The sequence below is a fragment of the Gracilinanus agilis genome, chromosome 2 (genome assembly GCF_016433145.1).
Source record: "Gracilinanus agilis isolate LMUSP501 chromosome 2, AgileGrace, whole genome shotgun sequence".
Classification (NCBI taxonomy): Eukaryota; Metazoa; Chordata; class Mammalia; order Didelphimorphia; family Didelphidae; genus Gracilinanus; species Gracilinanus agilis.
In genome coordinates this window covers 556167195-556179484 of record NC_058131.1, presented here as the reverse complement: position 1 = coordinate 556179484, position 12290 = coordinate 556167195, and the positions used below count along the sequence as shown (strand labels likewise).

At 34.9% G+C, this 12290-nt stretch overlaps 1 protein-coding gene across 1 annotated transcript; it reads left to right on the top strand.

Moving 5' to 3' along the window:
• The first annotated feature begins 8429 nt into the window (after positions 1 to 8429).
• Positions 8430 to 9371, top strand: LOC123234133 (olfactory receptor 4K13-like). The gene has a single exon (XM_044660076.1). It carries the CDS (start codon positions 8433 to 8435, stop codon positions 9369 to 9371), a length of 939 nt encoding a protein of 312 aa, XP_044516011.1. The 5' UTR covers positions 8430 to 8432.
• The last annotated feature ends 2919 nt before the right edge of the window (positions 9372 to 12290 follow it).

The following is a 12290-nucleotide window of genomic DNA, read 5'->3' as shown; positions in this document are numbered from 1 at the left end:
ATTACAAGAGGCAGAGGAGCCCCACAAAATAATTAACATTCCTTAATTGTTGGGGAGGGGTATGATCAGTCACACCTGTTTGCCAACACACTTTTCCGAGCTGTAGCAAATTTTAATGTTACCCTAGGACCCAGACTCTCCGTTCCTGAATGTCAATAAAATGGTTTCCCCTTTCTCATTGGGGTTTCTGGCCTTACTGAGCTGGCCACTCTCACATACTTTGTTGAGAGTTATATAGGTCCTGTAATAGATGGATTTTGCTCAAAGAGCCTGCCTCAGTTTACCTGTATCACAATTAACTCATCACATACTACTTATCTCTTTTAATTAAATCTATTTACCTTTAAATTTGTCTGAGATCACAATTCCTATCACTAGGTGTTTTTTTTTACATCAGCTGAAGCATAACAAATTCTACTCCAGCCCTTTATTATTACTCTATGAATGTCTCTCATTTTAAAATGTGTTTCTTATAAACAATATATTGTCAGATTCTTTTTTTGATCCATTTTGTTTTATTCCATTTTATGGGTGAGTTCGTCACATTCACATTCAAAGTTGTAATTACTAGTTGTGTAATTATAACTATCCTATTTTTCCTCACTGTTTATCCTTCTCTCTCTTTATTTTTACTTTATGCCTCCTCCTCAGACATCTAATTTATTTCTGACCAATGCATTCCTCGTCCTCACACCCTTCAAGGAGTCCCTTCATTATCCTATTCCCTTGTTCTCCTATTTTTCTGTAAATTAAGAAGACTTATAACCTACTAGATATATACATTATTTTCTCTTTAACTCAGTTCTGATAAGTATAAGGTTCCTGAACTTAGCTCACCATCTTATCCTCTCCTCCACTATAATGTCTTTCATTCACACCTCTTTGGTATGAGATAATTTGTTCCATTTTACACCTCTCTATCTAATTTTATTTTTTCATGATCATCCCATTCCAATCAACTCAAACTTATATACTCATTCTAACTACCTGAATAATAAAAAGATTCATGAATTATAAGTATCATTTTCCCATATAAAATAGAAGTTTAACTTTCTTGTGCCCCTAATTGCTAGTCTTTTATATTTGCTTTGTTTTTTTCTGATTTTTTTAAATTTGAAAGTCAAATTTTCCATTCAGTTCTAGTCCTTTCCTTATGATACCTATACACAAGTTAAAAGTGTGAAGTTTTGAAGAAAAACCTTTAATAAAGGCAAAATGAGCTTCAAATAGACTTTTTCTTTTGTGTGAGAAACCTCCAAGGCTGAACCCAATCTTTGTAAACCATAATTTTTGCTCTGACTATTGGTTCTATTTTGATATATTCTACTCTAACATTTTCATTTTAAAGGTTTTCTTCTCACATGGAACTAAAATTTGCATCTGTATAATTTGCATCTATATAACTTCCACTTATCAATCATATTCTTTCCCTTTCATTACAGGACTAACAAGTTCAATCCCTCTTTAACATGAAAGTCCTTCAAATTCATGAGACCTGTCATCTCTCCTTACCATGTCTTTTAGGCCATCTCTTTTCAGGTTAAACTTTCCTAGTTTTTCCAACTGATTCTCATATGACATGATTTATATTTCACAATCTATGTCCCCCTCCTCTGAATACCCAAATTGTCAATTTCTTCTAGAATGTGGTGCACATAACTGGACACCACTCTAGGTATAGAATGTCCAAGGAACAGTACAATAGTGCTTTCACTGGTTTCATTCTGGATAATAGAGTTCTATTAATTGAATTAAAATTTGAAAAAGCGTTAAAGCAAACTATTTCAAAAGAGTATATACATGTAAGGTATTTCAGACTAGATTGGGGCAGAATAATGAGTGAATTAATAGATTAATAATAGCTAATATTCGTATTGTGCTCTAAAGTTTGCAAAAGAGCTTTAATATGTTACTTCATCTTTTCTTCACAATGAGCCTGGGAGGTGTTGTTATTCTTCTCATTTTACACATGAGAAAACTTGGCCTGAGAAAAGTTAAATGGTTTATATCATTTAACTTATGAAAGCTCATGACCTATGATGGACTATAATTACACAGTGAATAAGGATCTAAGGCAGGGTTCAACCTCAGGTCTTCCTAATACCCTGACTAACACTCTCTACTTTATCACTTAGTTAACTCAAACAGAATATTTCTCTGAAGTATATTAGATAGATGAATGGAAAAAAATTATTTGTTACGAGCTTATTATGTTCTAAGCATTATACAGAGTACTGGGGATACAAATACAAAAATGAAGATAATCTCTGCCTTGAAATAACTTACATTCTAAGAGAGGAGACAATATATTAAAAAGAGTGGTGGCCAAAAGAGGGATATTTTGGCTTGGAAAGTTACAGAGATGATGAGTGGAGCAATGACAATACACTGACACACAATAGCTTTGACAGAGCTTATTTATAGAAGTCTTTGCTTAAGGAATCCTTGTCTACTAAGAAACCAAGCATGTCCATTTCAAAGTATCATTTATTCATTTTACTTATTCCCCAAATAAGATATTGTCTTCAAAGAATAATTGTCTGAATGTATAGATGTGGCCAAAACACATACACTTCTTCTCCCAAATTAAATACTCTAAACTATTGTCTAAACCTCCATGATTGGCTACATTTATCCCAACAGAGTAAAACCTTCCCCCCTCCACCCCATGATAGCCACAGTAGAATGAAGAGGATAGTATTCAAAAGTCAATATTAAGGGGCAGCTGGGTAGCTCAGTGGATTGAGAGCCAGGCCTAGAGACAGGAGGTCCTAGGTTCAAACCTGGCCTCAGCCACTTCCCAGCTGTGTGACCCTGGGCAAGTCACTTGACCCCCATTGCCCACCCTTACCACTCTTCACCTATAAGTCAATACACACAGAAGGGTTTAAAATTAAAAAAAAAATAAAAAAAATCAATATTAACACTTCCCAGCTGTGTGACCCTGTGCAAGTCACTTGACCCCCATTGCCTACCCTTACTACACAGAAGTTAAGGGTTTAAAATAAAAAAAAATTTAAATCAATATTAATCTCCTGTATTTGTCCCTTAAGATCTCTTCTTAGCATGATCAGAAAATAAGTAATATGTATATGCTAATTTTTATTCTTTCAACAAATATTTGTAAAGTGCCTATCATGTGCCATATATTATTGCTATATTCATGAATTTGGTAATAGAAAGCACCACCCCAAACCCTCCTGATCTTAAGAAACTAAATTCTCCAGAGGTTTATCTTCTTATTTTAAATTTGTCTTTTTGATATTAACCTCTAACCTACTGCTATAGAGTCCATTATTGATTGTGAATCAAGCCTATTGATCACTTTTCTAGAGAATAGCCAATTCTGCATTAAATAAAAAAGGTCTCATCTATCCATTCACATTGCCCAGGGGAATTAGCACTGTGTCTGGCAAATAGTAGGAACTTGAGAAATGTTTATTGTTTGATTGATAATACCAGAGAAATTCTTTAGGTCTTTTGGCTTTTTCAATTAAAGGGGAATCATACAATCGAAAGACAAATCATTTTTAAAAGATTCTGCTTTAAAATCCCTTAGAGAGCTAAGCTGACTTGTTATAACAACTCCCATTGCAATTTACTCATTGGTTATGAACTACATGGTCTCCAGTGCATCACTTGTGGGCTATGAATGAAACAAATTGCTTTTCCTTATGAAAAAAAATAGCCATATAAAAATGAGTTGTGGGAATACTGTCACTATAAGACCTTGACTGAAGCTAAATGTCTTAGCAGCATCATAATGAATAGGATCTTCTTTGTTTTTTTTCCAGCAAAGCTTATGTATAAAATCATATATAGATAAATATAGACATTAAGAGAGACAAATTCTTTTTTCTTTCGATTAACTTTTATATTGGTAGGTGAGATGTACAACTTAAAAAGGATACAGGTTAAGTGCTGAGAATACCAAAATAAAGGTGAATTCAATGAGAGATTTTACCAACTTGCTGATTAATGGTTAAGATAGAGAAATATTGAATATAAAAGAAAACATAGGCTTTCATAGACTATGTAAGGAAAATATTTTGGAAATAGCCATAGATATGATATAACAAAAAGAGTGAATTACAGTTATTTATATGTCATATTAGAATCATTTCAGAACTATAATAGTCCCAAGGATGAAGAAAGGAAAAGTTCATTTTCATTTTGAAAAGCAATGGAGTATATCAGTTATTAGGACTTGATTCTGACCTCAGACACTGTGTGATCATGGGTAAGTCATTTAACTTTTTAGAGATTCACTTTCTTCATCTGTAAAATGGATATAAAAATATTTGCCCTGCCTACCTCACAGGCTTGTTGGAAGGAAAACACTATGTAAATCTTGAAGATCTATATCAATGAACATTTTTGTTATTGTTGTAGTCATAATTGTTATTGTTATCAATACTCTTTAGGATGGATGGATATAGATGCTGAAATTCCTCACTATTAATCCAAGTGTCTATCAATCCTAGAAAGGATCATTGGATATTCAATGAGTATTTTATTGCTGCATAGAGTTCTAAGTTTATATATTTTTTTAAACCCTTGTACTTCGGTGTATTGGCTCCTTGGTGGAAGATTGGTAAGGGTGGGCAATGGGGGTCAAGTGACTTGCCCAGGGTCACACAGCTGGGAAGTGGCAGAGGCCGGGTTTGAACCTAGGACCTCCTGTCTCTAGGCCTGACTCTCACTCCACTGAGCTACCCAGCTGCCCCCCTAAGTTTATATTTTTATGAGGTCAAAACAACCAGATAATTCTAATGGTGGTGTTTTAAGTGATTAATTTGTGAAAATAAATCAGTCAAACTAGAGGCTAGTCTAAACTGTTTATAGTTTTTTTTCTGAATTAATCAATTGAATTAAATTGTTTAATATAGTATATGACACACATATGCATACAAATACCTGCAATTGATTTTTGAAAAATTACTGCTTTCCCTGCTTTTAAGTCATCTGGTTGCTGACTTAGAGCCTTAAATTTCATTAAATGAATTACTCTTCTGACTTTGAAGTGTCATTATTTTTAACATTGTGTATATATTGATTCCAAGTACAAAATACTGTTTATATAGGTAAAATAAAAAAACCCAAATGCTTAACTTTGTTCTTGTGTTTCCTTGAAAAAGGACTGAAATCATATAGCTTCTTGGAATTGTAAGAGATAGTAAACTTTCTCTCTTTTAACTTCTATTTGATTTGATACAAAGTTTCATGGCAAATTGCACAGGTTCTTAAACTGTCAGCAGACCATTGTGAACTTGGATGGGGGAAATATATCTTTAGTTTCCTTTAATTCTGATTATGGGCAATACAACCTTATTCTGAGAAGGGGTCCGCGGACTTCAATAAACTGCCAAAAGTACCCATGACAAGCAAAAAGTTTGAGAATCCTTGATGTAGTAAGTAGTAAACCATTCTTAGAGTCAAGAAGGTCTAAGTTCAAATCATGTCTCTGAAAAAATCTTTGTTATTGAGGCTCTATGCAAGTTATATAAACTCTCCATGTGATGGACAATTCTTTAAGAGTACTAGTTGCTGATCTGCAGTAGTAAAAGGTCCCCATACCAGTGAAATTGTAGGGCCAGACAAATATATGCACTCAGAAACAAACACAGACAGTATGAGGTAGAAGAATGAACTAGTTATCAGTGGTTCCCAAACTTTTTTGGCCTGCCACCCCCTTTCCAGAAAAAATATTACTTAGCCTCCTGGAAATTAATTTTTTAAAATTTTAATAGCAATTAATAGGAAAGATAAATGCACCTGTGGCCATCACCACCGTCCTGGATTGCTGCAGCACCCACCAGGGGGCAATAGCACCCACTTTGGGAATCACTGACCTAGATGATAGAATTACCCATTTGTTGTCAAGAAAACTGATTTTTGTGTTATTCTAATTTAGATAAAATCATCCCCAATGTGTAAAATATCTCACTGATTGAATTGTACTTTCGTCAACATGTTTTGATGTCTTAATATACTTAGCCATTATTTCCCAATAGATTTTTGTGGTATAAGACATGGATTTAATTATAATACAGTTGTACCAATAGTTTGTGTATGTGTGTTTATGCACATGTATGTATGCATATACTAAAAATGTTTCAAGAACTGAAGGTCTATCTGGACCTTTGCTTTGTAGTCTCTGGTTCCCTTTGGTTTCAGATAAATGCCTAGTTTGTATTTTAAAACATAATGCCTCATATAGGAAAGTGGAGAGTCTAAGAAACAAGTCTTTTTCACATTTATAATTTAGTAAGGATTTCCTCATGTACTCTATTCAAAAGAAGCAGTCAAAATAGTTCATATACCAGGAGAGAGATGCATTCAAAGTGAAGTCATATTCTTCTTCTCTCCACCTCATACTTACTAAATTCTTCCTCCTAGGGGCCTTTTCAAATTCAGTAAACTCAATAGAGCTCTGGGAAAAAAGATCATATGAAAGGTAGCATGGTGACATGGATATACACCTGTGTTTGCATTATAGCTTTAGAACTGGAAGAGACATTCAGGATCCTCTAATCCAAATCTTCTCACTTTGCAGATGACAAAACTGAGGTTAGTAAAGGTGCTGTGACATACCTGAGTACACATATGCAGTAAATGATAGAACACAAAGGAACCCAGGTGCTCTAACTTTAAAGCTAGCTTTTATTCCACTGGACCACATTGCTTTCTAGATCTACATTTAACCCCTTTGCTATTTACTGTATTTAAGACCTTAACAGGACCCTTAGCCTTTTAGTCTCATTTTTGTTTTTGACTGAAATAAGAGAGTTGTATTTAGATGACATCTGACATCTTTATCAGCTCTTAGAATTCTATGACTGCTTGCTATTTGTAGTCTTTCATGAGAGGATAGGTTGATTATTTCAGCTTTAATATGATGGGTACTCCTTGTAAATTCAGAGGAGAATTCTTTTATGTTCTTTGTTTGTTGCTGGGGAAGTTGATTTTCAGTAAGTGGTTTTTGCCCAAGGTCAGTGTTTAGTCAGCCCAAGGCCACACAGCTAACAAACGTCAGAGGCTGGATGTGGACTCACCTCTTCCTTTCTTTAGGCACAGCTTTCTATTCACTGCACCACTTGGTCCTAACTTAGTCCTTAGGTTTATTGATTCAAAACTCATTTCCTGACATTTATTAAAAATGTTCCTTAGTAAAGTCAGGGAGATGAATTCACAATGGATTTCTCAAGGCTTCTTCAGAACTTATTTTGCTACACATCTTATAAGACAAGAAAATAAGAATATTGATATTACTGACTGATTTGTTTCTTCATAACATGATTGTGATGCATACATATGCTAGAAAAATTTGGATTCCTAGCTCCCTTTCAGGATCAGTTCTTCATCTTTTTTATTTTTCTACCAGAAACCTGATAAAAATACTATTAAGTGAAGTCAGTGGCTCCTTCATAATGTAGCTGTCTTTAAGATATATATTTTTTCAAGTGGAAATGAATTTAACATGATTTGGAAATAATTGTGTTCCATTGATTAGCTCTGAATCTGAAATAGAAAAAGTGCTCCTATTTGAAGAAAGCCACTTTTCTGCCATTGTATTTATATAGACAAAGAAACATAGAGTCAGATTTCTTTGGGGATTTGAGATGCCTCATCTCTAAGATGATTTCTAATATCCCTCAAACTTCACAATTCTACAATTTATGATCTGTGATTTAAAAAAAGTTGGAATATAAGATAACTGAGTTAAAGTTCCTTTTCTGCCACTGACTGTTAAGGAAACTGGTTAAGTGACTTCACATGCTGCAGGCATTAATCTAAGACTCTTAAGTTGCAGACAAGGGCCCACATTAATAAAGGAAGCTCCTCACTGAGTTTCCTACACTGATCAAATCATAGGTCTGGTTAAAAAAAACTCTGTGATACTTGAATCCTTCAAAAGAGTTGTAAATCCTTTAGTATAGTTAGTTGCTCCCTCTACAAATGAAGAGTGCAGTAGGGGTGTGCTGCAGCCAATCAGATGGGCTTGTGAGAACCAATATCTAAATTTTCACTGTGAGTATCTATATTTCAGAAATCAGCACATTTTGAAAATCAGGGCATGAATCATTACTTTATTGATCTATGTTTATCTTCAAGTTATTGATGTAAGACAGGTAAAAATTTATATAATAGAAATAGTTATACCTCATCTGACAGAAGATATAAGACTAAGTAAGGTTGCTTTCAGCTTTACTATGTTTAAGTTCAAGCACTTAGATATCTAAATGTAAATAACACAAAATCTTGGAGTATTCCAACATCAATAGTTTTGAATTCTGTCTTGTTCAAAATACATAATTAAATATTTAGACACTCTCATTTAAAATCTGAATACTAATTTCTATTTATAGAGAAGTGATTGCTTCCTGTTTTTCTTTCAGGTAATGTCAGATCAGAAGCTAAGAGTTGAATCAATGGAACAGAGAAATTTCTCAATCGTGGCAGAATTCATTTTGCTGGGACTCACTGAGTCTCGTGAGTTACAGATTTTCTTTTTTGTATTTTTTTCAATTATCTATACAGTCACTGTATTTGGCAACCTATTTATTATCCTTACTGTGATCTTCAACTCTCATCTTCATTCACCCATGTACTTCTTGCTGGCAAACCTCTCCTTCATTGATATGTCCCTAGCCTCATTTGCCACTCCCAAAATGATCCATAACTTAGCCAGTAAGCACAAAGCCATCTCCTACCAGGGTTGCATGGCCCAGATGTTTTTCCTCCACCTTTTTGGTGGCAGTGAAATGATGCTACTTGTTGCTATGGCAATTGATAGATATATAGCCATATGCAAACCCCTCCATTACTCAACCATCATGAATCATCGTGCCTGCTTTGGGCTTGTGCTGCTCTCCTGGACCACTGGTTTTGTGCATACCATGAGCCAGATGGTTTTTACAGTGACCTTGCCCTTCTGTGGTCCCAATGTTGTGGACAGTTTTTTTTGTGATCTTCCTCGGGTGATCAAGCTTGCTTGCCTTGATACTTATGTCTTAGAGCTGTTGGTCATTGCAGACAGTGGACTACTCTCACTCATCTGTTTCATCCTTTTACTCATCTCTTATAGCATCATATTAGTTACTATTAGACTTCACTCTTCTAGTGGGTCCTCCAAGGCTTTGTCCACTCTGTCTGCACACATTACAGTGGTAGTTCTTTTCTTTGGACCATGTATCTTCATTTATGTGTGGCCCTTTAGCAGCATCTCAACAGATAAGACTCTTTCTGTGTTTTATACCATTTTTACCCCACTTTTGAATCCAATCATCTATACATTCAGAAATAAAGATATGAAGAGAGCTATAAGAAAACTGAAACATCAGCATGTGAATTGCATATGGACCTCTTAGTTGGCACATAGTCACTGTAATCATTAGCTTCAAAAGCATCATTGTCTAATGTTACTTACGTACATCATCCTAAACTAGCCTCTGTAAAAAGCAATTGACTTATTACTGTCCTCCAAAAGTTTATACACAATGGGAAGTTCTTTGTGAGACTTTGACACCTCTAAAACATATCCAGTTATGATCTGATTGTCTTTATGTTGTAATATTATGTCTGAGCTTACTCAATAGCACTGATTTTGTTCACATATAAGTTACTTCATCTATCTGGCCTATTTAATCATCTATAAAATGATTTTTTAAATGGGTATATATTTTCAGTGACATTTTTTCAGAGTTAAATCTGATAATCTATGTTATTCCTCAAATTTGGAGTCATTTATTTTTAAGAACAAATATTTTAATTCCTCTCTATCTGAAAAAAAAAAACCAACAGAAATTCTTGGACCTGGGAACTGAAGGCTCTTTCAACTGGGAACTGAAGGCTCTTTCAACCACTGTGCTTAAAGGAAACCAAAACATAAAATGAGATAAGCTTTTTGTGTCTTATTATCCAATCTGACATCTGGTGAATAGGTATAATGGGAAGAATACTAGCTCTGGAATTAATAAGCTAGCATTCAAACTCTTGGGGAAGTCCCTTACCTCCCTACATGCACACCCCGAAAGACTTCATATATGAGAAGGGAAAGGAAGGAAATGCATATTTAGAGTCTCCTATATATTAGACACTGTACTAAGCACGCTACACATATTATCTTATTTGATCCTCCGAACAATCCCATGAAGTTTGTGTTATTATTATCCCCCCATTTTACAGCTGGGAATACGGAGAGGCTATGTGACCTGCTCAGGGTCATACAGAAAGTATTTAAGACTGAATTGAACTCAAGTCCTCCTGACTTCAAGCCCATTGCTCTAAAATGAAAAAGTTGGCATAGATGGCCTCTGAAGTCCATTTGCAAATAAATTATGATTTTATTGGACCAGAAATTAATAGATGGGGAAACTTCTTCTATTGATGATACATGTTGCTACAGGTTGCATTTCCTAATCTTAGAGAGCTTTTGCTAGCACTAAGAAGATAAATGATTTTGGCAACATCCTAGGGCCAATATGAGTTGAAAGGAGTACTTAAATCTAGGTATTTCTAATTCTGAGTGCAATTCTCTATCCACTATACCATGATGCTAGATGAAGGATAAGACTAAATTTGTAAATCTGGACATGGGAACAATTAAAAACAAATCATCAATAGATACAGAATTCAGATCCACTATCAATCAATGAACTAATGGGTCATGTATTAAGAATGTACTACTCCAGACATCTGCAAGGTGCTGGGGATATGAAGACAAAAAAAGAAGCCTTCTTTCAGAGAATCTACTTTCTATTGAAGAGACAATTTGTATATTTATAAATCTGTACAGTATAAATATAAAGTAAATTCAAGAGGGACACAGAGGGAGAGCCTTAGCAAATAGAGAGAATCTTGAAAGACATCATGTAGAAGGGAGTACTTGAGCTTAATCTTGAATTAAATGAGATACTCCATGACACAGAGGTGAAAAATCAATTGATTCCATGCATGAAAAATAGTTGTTGAAAAGGTACAAAGATGGGAGCTAGGGTGTCATGTATGAAGAATAGATAAGACAAGTTTGGCTGTACAATTGAGTGTGAGAAGAAAAGAAAAATATAATTAGGCTAGAAAGATAGGTTAGGGAGAAGTTCTGAAGGACTGTAAAAGTGAAACAGAGGAATTTGTGTTATCCAGAGACAATGGGGATATTTTATTGAGTAGGGAAGTGATATGATTAGGTGCTTCCTTAAGGAAAAATCAGCTTGGAATGTGGAGAATTAATTGAAGTGGAGAGAAATTTGAGGCATGGATAACAATTAGGAATCCATTGCAATAGTACAGATGAGAATGGATAAAGGCCTGAACTTTTATGGTGACTTTATAAGTAACAGAGGAAAAAGGTCAGATGGAAAATGTTGTAGAGGCAGAAATAAGATTTGGCAACTAATTGGCTATGTGGGGGTGAGGGAGACTGAGAATTTGAGGATAATGTTGAGATTACAAACACTGAAGAATGCAGGAATAGTGATTACCTCAAAAGTACTAGAGATAATTTGTAGAGAAGTGGGTATTTGCTAGAAAAAATGCAGTTGTGTTTTGGTCTAAATAAGTATATGGCCCTGGAAGTTTTATCAATCTTAAATTTGCAAACAGAAATATTTGCACAGATGGAGCTAAGCAATAGGGCTGAAACAAACATAATAGCTGGTACTTATATAATGTTTTAAAGTTTACAAAATGTTTTACAAATATGAATGAATAAAACATTTTTTCAAGCACTTTGTGCAAAACACTATGCTAAATTCTAGGGATACAATAAGAAAAGTAAAGAGAGTCCTTGCTCTCCAGGTGCTCCAATGGAAGACACAATAGAGAGTGATGGTTTCAGCTATGAGTCAAGTGGAAATATCCCATGGACACTAGGATGCAGTGGCAAAGTATATGGCTTCTTTTCAAATGATATTTCCCCTGATAAAATCATATCACCATTTAATGGCAGGGAGGATTTGGTGGTATGAACTTTCTTTTTGGGATCTTCACTAACTCAGTAGTAGTACCTGCAGGAGCAACTCTAAGACTGTATCTCAATGCAAGTTGATTCACGGGATGATGGCTGAGGATGCTGGGCTAAAAGCATTGCTTTTGAAAAGACTTGAGTTTAGGGTCTGCTGTTGTCATTAAAATCTATGGGAAGATTGGTAGTAGGTGATAATGATGGTGGTATGGTTTTCCTCCTTCCTGGCTCCCTCTATGGATGCCTTGATGCTACAACTAAGTTGATTTGCCTGCCAGGTGAATGGCAGTTGATGCAAAAGACTGGCTCTTTTGTCATAGGAGTT

Coding starts and splice junctions, on each gene's coding strand:
- LOC123234133 (XM_044660076.1), top strand. CDS start 8,433: ATGGAACAGAGAAATTTCTCAATCGTGGCAGAATTCATTTTGCTGGGA.